Source organism: Heteronotia binoei, chromosome 4 (genome assembly GCF_032191835.1).
Source record: "Heteronotia binoei isolate CCM8104 ecotype False Entrance Well chromosome 4, APGP_CSIRO_Hbin_v1, whole genome shotgun sequence".
NCBI lineage: Eukaryota > Metazoa > Chordata > Lepidosauria > Squamata > Gekkonidae > Heteronotia > Heteronotia binoei.
The window spans coordinates 140,569,240-140,588,391 of NC_083226.1; the positions used below are offsets into that span (position 1 = coordinate 140,569,240).

Here is a 19,152-nt window from a genome sequence, read left to right on the forward strand (position 1 = left end):
TTTTCAGCATAGCATCTGGTGCCTATCCTCAACCTCCTCCTCCAAGATTCAAAAATATTCGACCATGGGATTCAATTCTATAAGCTCCCAAAGAAGGTGCCCATGTCATTTCCAGTGAAGGGAAGACATTTAAAGGAGTGCAGTCCCTTTAAATGAGATGGCCAGAACTCCCTTCAGAGTTCAATCGTTGTCACAACCTTGCTCCTGGCTCCACCATGCAAGTTTCCTGGCACCACCCGCAAAGTCCCCAGATATTTCCTGCATCAGACTTAGTATCCCTACATATAGTAAAATACATAATATAATCTAAAAACCATGAGAGCCTTGTATACTCACCCATATGCTCCATTACTGATCAGTTTAATGCTTTCAAAATCACTTTCACGAGGCTTCCGCTGAAGTTTAAGAGATGTATTGGAACTCTTCAAAATTAATAAGGCAAAAAGATCTAGTTATATGAGTTCCAGAATATTATAATATGCAAAATACATATTGAGATGGCAGTGGTGTAGCTTTAGCCAGTCAGTTACAGGTTCTAAACCCAATGCATTGAATAGATTTTCTCACTTGGCTGTCATTCAACTAGATATCATGCATCACAGGGATAAATGGAATTCTTTTGAATTCTTTGCTTATGATATTCATAACATCTGCTAATTTTCCTAACATCTATATCTGCTAATTTGTCCAAAAATATTTACTTTGTTTACAGACATCAGAGTGGTTTGCAATGTCTGTTAGCCTAGAACTAATATTTGGAGTAGCTTAATATATATTGGCATGTTTGCTATCATATAATTACGTGCTATTTCACAAATTCATTTTTTAAAAGAGATAATGGAGGAAAACTGCAAAAAAACATGGTTTCATTTACAGAAATTATTGTACAAGTACCACTCCCCTCTTATATTTCACCCATTCTCTTTCAATACTCCGTGTGTGTATACACTTCATTTTACATTATTGTTAGTCTTTGATTGTAACTAAATTCATTCATTCATCATCCATTAAGAAAAAATGTAACTGTCCCACAATCCTAATATAGATCTGAAATAGATAGGAAAAACTTCACGTAAAAATCACATAAGCTCCTGTTTTCTGAACAATCTGACAAAATATCTTTTTGAAACACCATAGTCATTTATTTAAAACTCAGTGCAATAAAACATAAGCCAATGTAATGTTAAGACTTACACTAATTGATTCATCAGTTTCTGGAGTTGCTGCTGTCCCACTGTCATAGTTAGCTAGCTGAGCTATTTCTATAAATAAAAAAAAATACAAAAACTTATTTTCAACATACAATTGGCACACATTAAAATGCTGAAGTACAAGAGAGAGATAGCTAGGATCATAAAGTTCGGAAAGGACTTCCAGGGTCATCTAGGCAAAGCCTGGCACAATGCAGGAAATTTACAAATATCACCCCCCACACCTGCTCCATGCATGAAGAAGGCAAAAACCTTCAGGATCCTTGCCCAACTGGCCTGGAAAAAATTGCTGCCTGACCCAAAGTGGAAATCAGCATTTCCCTGATTGACTAAGAAAGGGCCACAAGAACTAAGCACTGATGCAGCCCTTCCTGCCCTCCCTCTCATGTTCTGCTTAAGTTCATAGAATCAGCATTGACATCTAGCCTCTGTTCAAAAATTTTCAAAGAAGGAGAGTCCACCACCTCCTGAGGAAGCCTGTTCTACTGAGGAACCACTATTACCCTAAGTGGTTGTGAAGGTCTCCTGAATTTGTTGTGGAAATTAGCCAGGAGTCCCAGACAAGCAAGAAGGGGCAACAAGCAGGATCTCCACCTGTGTTTATGGGGATTTTTCCCTCTTAGAACCCTCAAATAAACCAAGCCTTAATTAATAAAATGTTTTTATTAAGAAAATTAAAGAAATAAAATCAAACTTTTAAATTGAAGAGCACTCTATGAACACACATACACGTTCAGAAAGTAAAGGTGGTAGCTTCAGGGAGACAAAGAAGGGAACTTATTCTATGGGATTATATTTACCTATCTAAAGAAGAAAGATGAACAAAATGAACCAGTGTTCCACTCCGATATACCCAACACTTGTGGCTGGGGTATAAGTCAGTGGACATCCAAACACACACACAAATTCTATTGAACAGAGGGAGGCTGATATCACTTTGAACAATGATGTGATTACTTCTAGAACAATATTTCTGAGCCAGGGAAGCTTCATCACGTTCCCATCATTTGAAAATGTAATGTAACTTTCTCGCCACATGTCTATTGTGTTTGGTGACCTCTAACAGACATGACAAGACAACCGTCACACAAAGGATTATGGGATTAAAATGGGTTTTACTAAGTACTTAGGGTAACCACGTGTCGAAAGGTTAAGTGGGGTAGGGAGTTGATTAGTCTTCTGTCCTTTTCTGGGAATTAATCTTTGGCACTGATGTATTTAAAGAGGGAAAGGAACTGCCGAAAACCAGACCTTTGTACCTTCAGGATCAGTTTCCCAGACAAGGCTCTGGCTAATATTTGATGACATACATTCCATGTGACTGTAGGACCTATTTTGATGCTATTTGCAGACAGGGCTGGCCCAAGGGCACGAGGCACCCCAGGCAGCCTTGCCGCCTCTCCCACCCTTGCCGCCATGATGACTCCAATCATCAGAGAGAGAGTGGGGAGGACGCCTGACTGGCATGCAGTCCCTGCAGCATTCTCTGAGTGTGAACACTCAGAAAATGCTACAAAGACTGCACACCACTCTCCCCCGCCCACTCTCTGGTAACTCCAATCAGAATGAATGGGGAGGACACCTGGCTGGCGCACAGTCCCTACAGTGTTGTCTGGACATTGGACACTCAGTGAATGCTACAGAGACTGTACACCGGTCAGGCTTCCTCCCTGCCCACTCTCTGATGACTCCAATCATCAGAGTGTGAACAGGGAGAACGCCTGGCTGGCGCACAGTCCCTGTAGCATTCTCTGAGCATTGGACACTCAGAGAATGTTACAGATTGTACACTGGCTGGGAATAATCAGAGAGTGGGCGGGGAGGATACCAGGTGGCGAAATTTGGGCATTTGCCTAAGGCGCCAGGCTGGGAAGGCCCAATTTGGTGCCCTCTTCAGCCCAGCGCCCTAGGCAAATGCCTAATTTGCCTGATGGGAAGGCCAGCCCTGTTTGCAGATTAGGAAAAGTGAGTGACCCTGTGAGATGTTAAGAAAGAAAGTTGCTTGTCATCATCTTTTCCAAGATACCAGACTAGTCCTTCAGGGGAGGAGGGGTCTAGGTCTAACACTGCTCTGTTAAGAAGTTCTTCCTAATGTTTAGCTGAAAACTCTTTTGATTACATTTCAACCTGTTGGTTCTGGTCCAACCTTCTGGGGCAACAGAAAGCAACTCCACATTACCCCCCGTATGACTGCCCTATACGACCATAAAATCATTATCATATCACCTCTTAGTTGTCTCCTGTCCAGGCTAAATATACCCAGCTCCTTCTACCTTACCTCATAGGATTTGCTTTAAATCCATTAGAAGTTCTGTAAGAAATTATTTTCAAGGCTCTGTATAGAGATAACGAGATAATATATAGTGGGACAGATTTTCTGGAACTTGGACTCCACAAACGAAATGGTAAAGGAACTGTGGTATTTTGGAGTAATGTCCAATGAATAGAACTGTTGGCATGGTTTGAAATTGAATTGAGGTAAAGGCTATTCAGAGGTTGTGAAAAGGAATATTAACCAAATAGGAGGCTCTAACATGGTCCCTTGCGAACAATTTGAACCACTGGGAGAATTTGGAATGGGAGACCGATTATCTAGTATGGGAAACAAACAGGAGGAACTGGAAGTCCTGATAAAGGAAGGAGACTATGACATAATAAGCCTTACTGAAACTTGGTGGGATGACACTCACAACTGGAATATTAGGATTCAGGGGTACAACTTATTTAAAAGGGACAGGCAAATGAGAAAGGGCGGAGGTGTAGAAGTATATATGAAGGAGGTATATACTTGTGAGAAAATATGTGAATCAGAGCATGGCAGCTCAGTTGAGAGTCTCTGGGGGAAAATAAAAGGAGTAAGAAATAACAGTGATATTATTGTGGGGGTCTGCTATAGACCACCAAGTCAGGCAGAGGACTTGGATGAGATACTTCTACAGCAGACTGCAAAGTTCTCCAAGAGAAGGGATACAGTGATCACAGGAGATTTCAATTACCCGGACATCTGTTTGAAGTCCAACTCTGCTAAAAATGAAAAATCAAACAGATTCCTGACTTGTCTTGTTGACAGCTTCCACGTCCAGAAAGTGAAGAAGGAAACAAGGGGATCTGCTATCCTGGATTTGATTCTCACCAACAAGGAAGTATTGATTGAAGAAGTTGAAATAGTGGGCACCTGGGCAGTAGTGACCATGTGATTTTGGAATTTACAGTCTTAGGGAAAGGAAGAGCTATACATAGTCAGACTTATAGGTTGGACTTCAGAAAGGCAAACTTTGATAAACTTAGAACTATGCTGCGTAAAATCCCATGGTCAGAAATACTTAGGAGGAAGGGGGTTCAGGAAGGGTGGGAGTTTCTTAAAAGTGAAATACTGGAAGCGCAATCACAGATGATTCCTATGAGAAGAAAAAATGGAAAAAGCCTAAAAAAGCTGAAGTGGCTCCATAAACAGCTCTCTAAAGACTTGAGAAATAAAAAAAACCTCCTTTAGGAATTGGAAGGAGGGCCTTATAACCAAGGATGAATCACCAGTGCTTGTAGAGAAAAAGTTAGGAAAGCTAAAGCTCAGTATGAGCTTAGGCTGGCCAAAGATGCTAAAAACAACAAAAAAGGGTTCTTTTCTTATGTTCTGAGTAAGAAAAAGAGCAAGGACATGGTAGGCCCATTGTGAAGGCAAGAAAGTGAAATTGTAACAGGTAATGAAGAGAGGGCGGAACTGCTCAATTCCTACTTTTCCTCAGTCTTCTCTTCTGAGGGAAACAATGCTCAACATGGCAAAAACAGAACATATAAGGAGGGTATGAAGTTCCAACCTAGGATCAGCATAGGGGTAGTACATAACACCTAGTTTCTTTAAATGAAACTATGTCCTCAGGGCCAGATGAATTGCATCCAAGGGTTCTAAAAGAGCTTGCGGATGGAACTTCTGAGCCTATGGCTATTATTTTTGAGAATTCTTGGAGAACAGGAGAGGTGCCAAAAGATTGGAGGTGGGCGAATGTTGTCCCCATCTTCAAGAAGGGGGAAAAAGACGATCCAGGTAACTACCAACCTGTCAGCTTGATGTCTATACCTGGAAAAGTTTTAGAACAAATCATCAAACAGTCAGTCCTGGAACATTTAGAAAGAACGGATGTGATTACTAAGAGCCAGCATGGGTTTCTCAGGAACAAGTCATGTCAGACTAACCTGATCTATTTTTTTAAGAAAGTGACTACCTTGCTGGATTAGGGGAATGCTGTAGACATTGTTTATCTTTATTTCAGTAAGGCTTCTGATAAGGTTCCACATACTGTCCTTGTTGACAAGTTGGTAAAATGTGGTTTGGATTCTGTTACCATTAGGTGGATCTGTAACTGGTTGACAGATCGCACCCGAAGAGTGCTTGTGAATGGTTCCTCATCCTCTTGGAGAGGAGTGACAAGTGGAGTGCCTCAAGGATCTGTCCTCGGACCTGTTTTGTTCAACATCTTTATCAATAATTTGGATGAAGGAATAGAGGGAATGCTTATTAAATTTGCAGATGACACTAAATTGGGATCTAGGGGTCTTAGTGGATCATACACTGAACATGAGTCAACAGTGTGATGTGGTGGTTAAAAAGGCAAATGCAATTTGGGCTGTATCAACAGAAGTATAGTGTCCAGATCATGTGATGTGATGGTATCGCTTTACTCTGCTCTGGTAAGACCTCACCTGGAGTATTGTGTTCGGTTTTGGGCACTGCATTTTAAGAAGGATATAGACAAGCTGGAACGGGTCCAGAGGAGGGCAACGACGATGGTGAGGGGTCTGGAGACCGAGTCCTATGAGGAAAGGTTGAAGGAGCTGGGGATGTTTAGCCTGGAGAGGCGGCAGCTGAGAGGTGATATGATCGCCATCTTCAATACTTGAAGGGCTGTCATATAGAGGATGGTGTGGAATTGTTTTCTGTGGCCCTGAAAGGTAGGACCAGAACCAATGGGTTGAAATTAAATCAAAAGAGTTTCTGGCTCAACATTAGGAAGAACTTCCTGACCATTGGAGCAATTCCTCAGTGAAACAGGCTTCCTCGGAAGGTGGTGGGCTTTCCTTCCTTGGAGGTTTTTAAACAGAGGCTAGATGGCCATCTGACAACAAAGAAGATCCTGTGAATTTAGGGGGAGGTGTTTGTGAGTTTCCTGCATTGTGCAGGGGTTGGACTAGATGACCCTAGAGGTACCTTCCAACTCTATAATTCTATGATTCTACCTATCTGTTGTAGCATCACAATCCCAGATGTTGAATCCAGCTATAGCAGGGGTGTCAAACTCATTTGTTACGAGTGATGGATTTGACATAAATGAGACCTTGTTAAGCCAGGCCACGTGTGTACCTATTTATGATTAGGAAGCAGAGATATAAACTTTATGAAGGACACAGACAAGCATAATTAAAGTATTATTTTTTTAAAAAAAACCCTTAAAACATGCTTAAAACATTAGCACTTGGTCTTAAAGGTGCTTTCTTTGCATTTCTACTGTGTGATCCAGTGAATCAGGTAAAGAAAGCTCTGGCTCTTTCCCTCCCCCCCAGGGGACCAAGAGAGAGGGAGCCTCAGCCAATAGAAGGAAGAGAGGCTTGGCTAGTAGCTGCTGTGTGATGCATAGAGCCTGGCAAAGCAAGCTCTACCTCTCCCACTTCCTCCCCAAGAGAGGAGCCTCAGCCAATGGAGAACACAGTGAGGTTTTGCTCTTTAGCTCCTGTGCGATTGAGGAAGCCTGGCAAAGCAAGCTGTGATGCGGAAGATAGTGAGAGGAAGAAAGAAGCAGATGATAGCCAGCACCTCGGGGGCGTGATAGGAGCCCTCTGGGGGCCTGATTAGCCCCCTGGGCTGCATGTTTTACACCCCTGAGCTATAGGGACACCTTAGGGGTCATCAGATACAGAATAACAGTGGAGGATATTATTATAATTGGATAATTGGGCAGCATCATTTTGCAGCATTGTTGGGTAGCACTGCCTTCCTAATAAATTGGTGGTGTCATTGTTTTGCTTCCTCTGCAATCTTGTCCGGGCTACATGTACATGAGCTCTAAGTGAAGGTTCTGCTCACATGAAAGCTGTAAGCGTGACTTTAGCTAGAGCTAAGGTTTTCCATAAGAAATGCATTAAAAACTATTCAGGTTTGTAACTTATCAGTATATATCTGATGTTACACTGCCCCTGATAAGGGAATTTAACTCTTAGGACCTAAACTGGAAGGTGCACATTTGCAATATTATTTGCTGTATACGTAACTGCTGCTGACATAAGGCTAGATACATTTCTGGCCTTCCAAAAATTGTGTCATTCATTGCCATATTGGAACATTCCATTTTGGGTCCTATATTAATTTTTTATTGATTTATAAGTGAAACTGGGACTTCATAGAATCACAATAATTGATTTATAAGTGAAACTGGGACTTCGTAGAATTTTGACCTCTGAAAAGGCCTCTGCAGGCCAAAATATGTCAGGTCATATATGTATATTTCATGTGCATTTGTCACTGATGATTTTATAAGGCTTCATTTGGGCCCTACAAACTATTTAACCCTGCCTGGCAAACCCTGGGGCCAGGAGAAAAGGGGAAATGAATTTGCTGGACCAGTTCAGGTGGGCCCATTTGGGTTGGTTCGGTAAGGGGTTTGGTTGCCCCAAACCCTGAACCAAACTGCGCTTTTCAGATTTGTTCCTAACCCTAAAATACAAAGTACTTCAGAGAAAATAAATGGGTTAAAAGTAATTTTGAATGTGCACACAGATCACTGTTTTACTTTAAAAATCAAACAAAAAGTAAAGTATTCCATACAAGCAAATACGTAAAAGAAATTAACATAAAGTTAGGGTTTGTGCTTGTATGTATAAGTTTCAAAACCAATGCACTTTGCTTCTTAAAACCACCTCTATCAGCAAGATAAAACTCTGGATAAGCTTTACTAGCAAATTATAAATATGGGCTTGTGTAATCAAAATGCTAAAAGAGATTTTTGTCTTTGCAGGAACTGAGCCATTATAATGTACTTTGACAGCCTTCTCAGTCCACAAATTATATTCATAAATAGAAAATTAAAATGGTTCAGTTTTAAACATTATTTTTGCAAAATAACCATTATCTGAGAAATACACATTATTTGTAAACAGTAGGTAGTAATGGAATGAAACCAAGAGTCAGCTTTTGAAGCAAGGAGTTAGGGAACCATTTTGCAATGCCTGAAGGCATTTTTAAAAACTCATCTAAATACCATTAAACATCTGCTTTTTATTTCATTGATTTAAACCATTTCTAAAGACTCATGATTCAAAAAGGTAAAGACGGTAATTTAAAAGCCACGGGAAAACATTTCTCCCCAGGGAATGTTTCTGAAATTTACTGGAAACCAGTCTCCAGTAAATGATGAATCCACTGTGCTATTTCTTCAAGTACAGTATAGGTTTATCTGGCATTATCTCTAAGAATTGCATGCAACATTTCACTTGCAGAAAAGATACTATAAAAAAAAGGAATAAAAAGTAAAGGGTTTCAATCCTAAACACAATTGCTGGAAAACAAGTTTCACTGAGATGTAAAGCAGCAAACTTGCTTTCAACTGAAAATGACTGGTTTGCATTTAAGCTTCCTATCAATTGTTTCATTCACAGTCTGGTTTTAGAAAACTGACCAAAGTGAGCTGTGCATGTATCCTACAATGTACCCATAATTAAATATTATGCTTCCTAATTAGGGTTGCCAGGTTCCCCCAGCCACCAACGGGAGTTTAGGAGTAAGATGGCCAAGCTTCAGGATGGAAAACTCCAGGAGATTTGGGGATGGAACCTGGGGAGGACAGGGACCTCAGTGGAGGTTCAGTGCAATGGAGTCCATCCTCCAAAGTATCCATAAGAACATAAGAGAAGCCATGTTGGATCAGGCCAACGGCCCATCCAGTCCAACACTCTGTGTCACACAGTGGCAAAAAAATTTATATATACACACACAATGGCTATTAGCCACTGATGGACCTGTGCTCCATATTTTTATCTAAACCCCTCTTGAAGGTGGCTATACTTGTGGCCACCACCACCTCCTGTGGCAGTGAATTCCACATGTTAATAACCCCTTGGGTGAAGAAGTACTTCCTTTTATCTGTTTTAACCTGTCTGCTCAGCAATTTCATCGAATGCCCATGAGTTCTTGCATTGTGAGAAAGGGAGAAAAGTACCTCTTTCTCTACTTTCTCCATCCCATGCATTATCTTGTAAACCTCTATCATGTCACCCCACAGTTGACGTTTCTCCAAGCTAAAGAGTCCCAAGCGTTTCAACCTTTCTTCATAGGGAAAGTGCTCCAACCCTTTAATCATTCTAGTTGCCCTTCTCTGGAATTTCTCCAATGCTATAATATCCTTTTTGAAGTGCGGCGACCAGAACTGCACACAGTACTCCAAATGAGACCGCACCATCGATTTATACATGGGCATTATGATACTGGCTGATTTGTTTTCAATTCCCTTCCTAATAATTCCCAGCATGGCGTTGGCCTTTTTTATTGCAATAGCACACTGTCTTGACATTTTCAGTGAGTTATCTACCACGACCCCAAGATCTCTCTCTTGGTCAGTCTCTGCCAGTTCACACCCCATCAACTTGTATTTGTAGCTGGGATTCTTGGCCCCAATGTGCATTACTTTGCACTTGGCCACACTGAACCGCATCTGCCATGTTGACGCCCACTCACCCAGCCTCAACAGGTCCCTTTGGAGTTCCTCACAATCCTCTCTGGTTCTCACCACCCTGAACAATTTAGTGTCGTCCGCAAACTTGGCCACTTCACTGCTCACTCCCAACTCTAAATCATTTATGAACAAGTTAAAGAACATGGGACCCAGTACCGAGCCCTGCGGCACCCCACTGCTTACCGTCCTCCACTGCGAAGACTGCCCATTTATACTCACTCTCTGCTTCCTATTACTCAGCCAGTTTTTGATCCACAAGAGGACCTGTCCTTTTACTCCATGACTCTCAAGCTTTCTAAGGAGCCTTTGATGAGGAACTTTATCAAAAGCTTTCTGGAAGTCAAGGTAAACAACATCTATCGGGTCTCCTTTGTCCACATGTTTGTTCACCCCCTCAAAGAAATGTAACAGGTTAGTGAGGCAAGATCTTCCCTTGCAGAACCCATGCTGAGTCTTCCTCAATAACCCGTGTTCATCAATGTGCCTACTCATTCTGTCCTTGATAATGGTTTCTACCAACTTTCCCGGTATTGAAGTCAGACTGACTGGCCTGTTATTTCCCAGATCTCCTCTGGAACCCTTTTTAAAGATGGGGGTGACATTTGCTACCTTTCAGTCCTCAGGAACGGAGGCAGATTTCAATGAAAGATTACAGGTTTTTGTTAGAAGATCCACAAGTTCAACTTTGAGTTCTTTCAGAACTCTTGGATGTATGCCATCTGGACCCGGTGACTTATTAGTTTTTAATTTGTCTATCAGTTGTAGGACCTCCTCTTTTGTCACCTCAATTTGACTCAGGTCTTTCAACACCCCTTCCAAAATTAGTGGTTCTGGGGCGGGCAAAAAGTTCTCATATTCCACATTGAAGACGGAGGCAAAAAATTCATTCAGCTTGTCAGCCATTTCCCTATCCTCCTTCAGTAATCCTTTTACCCCATGGTCATCCAAGGGCCCCACTGCCTCCCTGGCTGGTTTCCTACTTCTAATATATTTGAAGAAATTTTTATTGTTGGTCTTTATGTTTTTTGCAATATGCTCCTCATAGTCCCTATTTGCCTGCCTGATCACAGTCTTGCATTTGATTTGCCACAGCCTGTGTTCCCTTTTACTAATTTCACTTGGACTGGTTTTCCACCGCTTAAAGGAGTTCTTCTTACCTTTTACAGCTTCCATTACTTTGTTTGTTAACCATGCAGGCCTTTTCTTATGCCTGTTTGTGCCTTTCCTAACTTGTGGTATGTATTTTATCTGAGCTTCAAGGGGAACTGATCTCTGTATTCTGGAGATGAGGTGTAATTCTGGGGGATCCCCATGTTCCCCCTGGAGGCTGGCATCCCTATCTAAGCAGCATGAATTCCAAAAGTTACCATGCTTCATATAATCAATCAATCAAAACATAATATCTTGACTTATTAAATAAAATGCACTGTCTTAATAGAAAGAACTAGTCATGGCATGGGAAATTATTTCTCCCCTGTAAGGAAGAAATGATAATCTGAATATCTGTATAGACTGTCTTTGGAAATGTTCTCAAACAGTTTTTATTTATTAAATATATCAGCATATAACTACTACTACTAGAGATATTAACTTGCATGATACATAATTTGCATCTTGAGATTTTCATGCTGCAATACTTTCCAGAACCCTTAGAACTGAATGAATTTATACACTCTGAAAGAAATATTTGCACTGAATGATTATATCTGCTTTGGGAAATGTGACAGATTTTAGTTTGGATATTCATGCACTGATATTAAGCGATGACCACATTCTATGTATGCTTATTTGAAAAATAAGCCCCACTGAGGAACCAATGGACTGTTAGGTCCACTGAATAATATGAGCATAGAACTGGACTATAAGGGTTTAGAACATTTAAAAAACAAAATTATTTGGCAAATAAGGATTTAAATAAGTTTAAACAATTAAAATTTCATACTTAAAAAGCTAGAGCAGGGGTCTGAAACATGAGGCTCAGGGGACGAATCAGGCTCACGGAGGACTCCTATCAGGCCCCTGAGCAACTGGCTGTCGTCTTCTTCCTTCTCCCTCTCTCTCGCTTCCTTCTGCATCGCAGCTAGTTTGTCAAGCTTTCTCAACTGCACAGGAGTTACAGAGTAAAGTATCTATTTTCTCCATTGGCTGAGACTCCTCCCTTGGGAAGGAAGGGGAAGAGGGAGAGCTTGCTTTGCCAGGCTCTCTTAATCACACAACAGAGCTACTGAGTCAAGCCTCTCTTCCTTCTATTGGCTGAGGCTCCTCCCCCTCCTGGTCTCCTGGGGAAGGAAGGAAAGAGCAGAGCTTCCTTTGCCCAGTTCCCTGGATCCCATAGGAGAGATACAAAGAAAGCACCTTTCAGACCAATGAATGCTAATGTTTTATCATGTTTTAAGTTTTTTAAAAAAATCTTTAATTGTGTTTGTGTCATTTATAAAGTTTATATCTCTGCCATCTGGCATTACATTTTATGATACACATAGCCCAGTCCGACAAGGTCACATTTATGTCCGATTCGGCCCTCATAACAAATGAGTTTGATACCCCTGCGCTAGAGTAAAAGTTGGGTAAACTATATAAAATATGAGTAATAACTATAATTTGAAACTTACTATAGAAACTTTAAGGTAATCTACCCTGTCATTCCTTTAATTAATACTAAGCTATGGTCAGCCTTTTCAGGATCTTTAAATTAATGACCTCAAAATTATCCAGATCATTTAAGTATGTTCTGACATGCTCCAGCATTATGTTGAGCCAACATGGTCCTATTATCTGGGCCTAAGACTTGACCATACCTGCAGTTTCCCTTGCTTTAGCCAGCTCTGTTAAGTATCTTAGTGCAGCTTTCTTCTGTAAAGATGTAATGAGAGTAGGTTTTAATTAGCTTGGATTTCTCATGTTTTATCAGAGTATTCTCTTCTGAAATGAACAATGAACTGGCCGCATGCTTTACCTTCCTTTTTTCTTGCATATTTCTAAAATCCTTTTGTGGATTCTAATAGTGCTTGCTATTTGCTAAATAACATAAAAATTTAATAGATTTTTTTTCTGCCTGTTTGTTATTTATTACTTTCTGACTGAATTTTAGCGCAGTACTATGATGGGTAGCTACTTTGAGGATCCCTTGTGCGTGGAAGAAAAGGATAAAAACATTTTTAAAATGGTATGGATGACACAAAACAAATCAATGTTGAAATGAACAAGACAATGGATTATTAAACCATGAGTGTCTCATACCTTCCAAAGGATCTTTATTCAACCCCAGCTGGCTAATAATGTATCTAGGGATGTCAGTTTTAATGCCTTGGCCCTCTTTAGCATGCCCTTCTGCAGCTTCCAAAAGATAGTAAAATTCTTCAGGATCAAACTCCTGAAAGGAGAAAAAAAAATTATTACAAAGACTGTTAACTTTACTGCTGTAGAAAGAAGCAATTTGCTTAATTTGGTTGAGTCCTATGAATTTGGTTGTGAGTCCTATGAATTTTGAAACTGATTGTCAACAAAAGCAGAAAATAAGCTACAATTTTCTGGAATAAAGTCTTCCAAACATTTCGCAATAACAGTAACAAGAATGGAACTATAACATGCCTGCACCACGTGTTAGAGATGTGGCCTTCAACCTTACCAGGACGCACTGAACATGGTGCCAGGTGATTTCACTGGTGTAAAGACAATGGCCAGAGGCTACAGAGCAAGAAAGTCAGGGACAAGAAACATAACCAGAAGGTGTGCCGAAAGATAGGAATGAGACAAGGATCAAAGTCACTGAGGAATTATTTGCATCATGTCATTTTGTTTCTCTAAGCAGCAGAAGGAAAAAAAAAGGGAGGGGGGGTTGCAGAGCAGCTCACAATTGTGTAAACTGGGCATTGCTGTCCCCCTGAGGTTCACAAGTAACAGGTTGAAGGCCACTATATTAAAGGATACAAGTTAGTCTCCCAGTGATGTGGCTGGTGTCTCCCAGTGATGTGGCTGGTAATGCATCCCAGTTGCTGGATCATTTTAGGTGTCCCATATCTCTAAGGGCAGCTTGACTCAAATTCATTCCAGTCCACCTAGCAGCTAGTCAAAATCTATTTGGACATACAAGTCAAAAGCCAACAGCTAGAGTGTAGAAACTAATGGAGTACTTGTGAAACTTTCCTTCTGAAATAGCCCAGTGTGAACCAAAGAGAGCAGTTGCTTCTCCACCCCTCTCAGTCACACCCTGCCCCCAGAATAACCATAACTCACGCTCACTTTCAGGGGGCAGGACATTTTGGTAAGGCATTGCAGTTGGCCACTGTGCTTGCTTATATGAGACCAGGGAGACAGGAACCACATTCTTCCAGTCTGTGCCCATCCCTATATGAGACCACAGTCAGCTGTACCAGCCTTCGCTTTTCAGACTCCCACTCATCCTTAGGACTAGGAACTACAAGATTTCTAAAGATGAAACTTAGACCCTGCATTATCATAAGCATGCAATAAAGCATTTATTTATCCAAATATATAATCATTTATGTTCTACCCAATCAAGTGCAACTTTAAGAGTTTTGACTTTTAAAGATAATTAAGCGCTTCATGTGATTCACGGATTGTATCAATCAAATTAATGTTCTTATTGTAGTAAATTTAATAATGGATACCAGTGTTTATACCTAGAAAATAAGGAAACACAAGACATTAAATGCTTCAGAGTATTTAGGTAGCTCTCCTGAGGAGCTGTGGCTCAATGCTAGAGCACCAGCTTTGCATGCAGAAGACTTCAGGTTCAATCCCAAGCATCTCTAGTTAACAGGACCAGGATGCAAGTGATATGAACACACTACCTGCAAGCTGTTGCCAATCAGATTAGACAATGCTGACTGCAAGATAAGGCAGCTTCATGTACTAATGATCCTCAAAGTCTGTTGACTACAGCAAGTTGTAGTAGTGATCTAATTTCATTGCCTAAAGTGAAAGTGCACAGTACATTCAAGCAGGTGAGAAGAGAGCTGAAATCAAAGACAGGACATAAAAAAGATAAAAGTTTTAGAGGGGAAGAGCAGAAAAGGTGAAAAAGAAAAATTGAAAGGGGGGGAGATGGAAAACAAAACAAAAAAAGCTGAGTGAAAGGGGACAGATGCTGCCTAGGGGAAACAGAAAAAAGCAGGCACGAAGGGGTGCAGAAGAGTGGGAAAGAAGGAAATGAAATAGGCTGAAAACAATGATGAGGAAAAGGAAAAAAGAAGTGGGATAATCAGACTCTTCCTGTACCCTCCCATAAGTCATCATAGGTCCTCCACTTGTACTTCATTCTAAAAACAGCAGTTCATAGCTTAACATGCCCCTCCTCAGAACCTTCAATTGATCACAGCAATCCAAATTTCAAAAATGATATAAGTAAGGATAATCTTACCAAACATTCAAGTAAGCGAGCAGGACGAGCAATGACAATAAGAATCTTTCGGACAAGTTGCTTAATAAATGCCAGCTCTCCACTTTCTGATCTTTCTTGCGCCTGCCAAAGAAGAGGCATAGAACGAGCCTTAGTACTAAAAGCAGACACCAGAAAAAGCACTAGTATGGCAAACCAAACATAATAAGTAAAGTTAACCATATATTCTTCCAGCATAACCACCTTTGCTTAGTTCAACTGACTTAACCAGGTCAGCACAAAACAGCACATGTAACAGTAACATGTAATAGAGACAAACTTACAGAGATAATCAATACAAGCAGTACATCAATTAACAACCATAACAGTTAGGTAAACCTCTAAATAGCTTGTTATAATATACTTCAACTAAGTGATCACCTCTGTAGGAAACAGCAGTAGATTGTACACATTAGGTTCAATTTTCGCATTCAGCATTTATTCAAACTGACATATGATTTTGGTTGAAAATAGATAAAATAATGGATGAATCAGAGGATTAATTTACTTTTGTTTCATAAAGAGTGATAAATTGCCATCATCTTATTCTTTGCTACCACAGGTGGAAATAATTATTTGTTTACCACTTTTCTGAAAAAGTTGAAAGTGGTTTCCAGATATAAACATAATATATGAATAATTTAATCATCATCAGATACTAACAGAACAGTACAAAGCTACAGGCAGTCCAATTTTCTGCCTTGCACTTTTTGTTGAATTGCAGAAGAGAGGTAGTAAGGCAGTATCAAACGTGTTCCCATAGGCCCCTCAGGTGCCAGGCTCTGACAACAACAATGAACCAATAGATTAATTATTTGGATATTATTAATGAAGGGTGAATATATGCACTCTGAGTGGTCAAGTAAAAATAAACCTTTTTTAAAAACTAAATGACCTGGAAAGGAAAAAAAAAACAAGGAAGAGGAAAAAATGACTCATCAAACAACATCAATAGCAGTGTTAAAAGATCTAAATTGGGAGCTCTGAGAACAGATTAACCTAGAAACTGACAAGAAAAGCTGTGGGAAATTGAACGCCTGTGATAAAATATAAGCAGCTTTTGGGGAACTACAGATTTAAATACATATATTTATTAAATGTTACAGTATATTGGAGGGGGACTCAGTAATTGGAAAACAATAGGGATTATGAGCAACAAATCTTGAAGTCAGGGCTCCACAATCTTTTTCAGCCTGTATGCACCTTTGAAAGTCTGACACAAGGTGGAATGCAAACCACAAAGGAGGCTGACTCATACACAAATTTATAAAGAAAACCCAAGTACAGAGGGACATTAATTGATTATGTTTTAATAATCTATTAATAGATTATTTTTAAAAATACTTTAATGATCTTGGGTAATAATTTTATCCTACTTCAGTCCGGGAAGTGCAGTCCTGTGGGTTGCAGAGGAGCCATCTGCCTACAATTTGTAGAGGAGCTGGTCAGTACTAACTGTCATTTTTACAAGTAATGGTGCAGGTTAAAAATTGCTGGGCCATTAAAGAAGGGCTCGTGTAAATGGATAGCTAGGAGAAGCAGCAGCTTTTTTTCTTTTTCTTTTGCATAAGTGCATTAGATGCCTGCAAAATGAAGACAGACGTTGCCAAATGGAGTTTTTAAAGCAAGCTCAAAATATATAATTATTCTGTGTACAGTAGAAAATATTTTAAAACAATTCGTTAATTTTAAAAGACATTCCATCTAACAAAGTTTCTGCCTAAAACTCTGAAGACCTAGACCTACTAACAGAGTTAAGCATAATTTCACAACTGTGGCAGTCATTTTATGGTTGGCTTCTGCCTCTCATGGCAGCCATTTTTGTAGAAAAAGTAGAGCTGGAGATCAGAGTATGTTTAAGACATATCATATGGTATCAGGATATGAGCTAGAAGAACTTAAAAAACTTAAAAGAACTTTTTAAAAGTCTGTCAACAATATATGCTACTTTTGCAGTTTGGGAGAAATTTAACAATATAGTGAACCCACTTTAGCACCTACTGTTTAAAACCAGGAATTCTATACTCCAAGTTTTGTTGGAGACACAGCTTATTGTTTGCAATGCAACACAACATTAAGAATTTGTTATCGGGCTAGAAAAAAGGGTTCTTGTTCTATGAAGCAAAAGTGGATAGACTCAATGGTTATAACCCAACATTTTCAACTGAATACTATTGCTCATGCAATAAAATCAAAATAAAAGAGAATCTGAAGTACTTAGTAGGAAGGTCAAGGAGTAAACATTGCTGCAACATATCAGATTTTAATTAATGTACAAGATACAGGAGAGAATTATAAGAATAAATGCAGTAAGATGCAGGCACTGAAATTGCACAGCAAGAATGGACTATAATATGGAGTGACATCTTGAAATGTGATAAATGTCCATATAACGGAAGACTGGAAGCTCTTACCGTGAAGCTTCCTTCTCAGTGGTCCTGGAGTGGGACAGTCCGAAACCGTTGGGAGTAGGCTCCTCCTCCGGAAACAGGGTCGTTGATCGTTTGATCCAGCCTGGGGGAGTGGCCGCTCCATTGGAAACTCTCCAGTCCATAGAAAAGCCATGCTCCCCCATCAGTAGAAATCTATAAAACAAACTCTGCATCATGGTAACAAACCACTCAGAGACCATAATGATGCAACGCCATTTTAATAACTGCAACAGCAGAAGTAACTGTAACAAAAAAAAACCTTCCGCTACCAGTGCCCCAGTACCTCCCACAACCAAGCACCCACAGCTACCAGCCTGAAGCAAGGTACAACACCAGGTGGGATGGACCATCCCACTCCAGGACCACCGAGAAGGAAGCTTCATGGTAAGAGCTTCCAATCTTCCGTTCTCTGGTGGTCCCTGGTAGTGGGATGGTCCAAAACTGTTGGGGCATACAAAAGCAATATGTACCCCGGGCGGGAACCACTACATTCAATGTATAACCTGTTGTAGCACCCTGCGGCCAAAAGCCACTTCAGCAGATGCCCACCTATCCACCTTATAATGCCTGGTGAAGGAATGAGCAGAACTCCAGGTGGCTGCCCTACAAATGCCTTCCAGGGACGAGAAGGACTTGTACACTGCAGATGTGGCCGCTCCTCATAAGGAATGAGCCGTAATTCCTCCTGGAGGCTCCAACCGTGACGCCGTGTATGTTGCAGAAATACATTGCCCCAACCACCTGCTCAGGGTCAAAGAAGTAACTGGTTTTCCCAAAGAGGGCGAATTAAAGGAAACAAACAAGGACTCTGACCTCCTAAAATCCTTGGTTCTATTTATATAAAAACTCAAGGCAAGCTTAACATCTAACCGATGCCACTCCTTTTCCTTCTCATGCTTGGGATTGGGACAGAATGAGGGTAATACCACGTCCTGAGACCAGTGAAAAACTGAATTCACTTTAGGGATAATGTCGGATCAAATCTCAACACTACCCTGTCCTCATGAAAGGTACAAAGATCTTTATCCACGGACAGAGCCTGCAACTCAGATACCCTGCGGGCAGAGGTAATCCCAAATAAAAACAGCATTTTAAGGGTAAGATCCTTCAGGCTACAAGTAGCCATGGGCTCAAAAGGTGCATGACACAATGCCTTCAGCACCACATTTAACTTTCATGCAGGAAACCTATGTGCAGTAGGGGGATTCAACAGGGACACCCCCCTCTAAAAACACTTAACATGCGGCTGCAATGTCAAGGAACCCCATTTTTTAGCTCCACGAACAGCAGAAATAGCTGCCACCTGCCTACGAAGGGTATTAGTAGCCAACCCCTTATCCAGGCCCTCTTGCAAGAACAGCAGCAGCTTCCAAACTGGTAACTTTAAGGGA

The 19,152-nt window shown here is 40.6% G+C and overlaps 1 protein-coding gene across 11 annotated transcripts in view; it reads right to left on the reverse strand.

The window, feature by feature from the left end:
* MAST4 (microtubule associated serine/threonine kinase family member 4) overlaps positions 1–19,152 on the reverse strand; it is a 478,500-nt gene that overhangs the window by 52,262 nt on the left and 407,086 nt on the right. For all 11 annotated transcript variants that reach the window (XM_060235887.1, XM_060235886.1, XM_060235884.1 and 8 more), the window contains 4 exons: positions 15,312–15,413; positions 13,169–13,301; positions 1,195–1,262; positions 337–422 (listed from right to left, as the gene is read on the reverse strand). In XM_060235887.1, the coding sequence (XP_060091870.1) occupies positions 337–422; positions 1,195–1,262; positions 13,169–13,301; positions 15,312–15,413 (389 nt within the window). The remainder of the gene's footprint in view (positions 1–336; positions 423–1,194; positions 1,263–13,168; positions 13,302–15,311; positions 15,414–19,152) is intronic.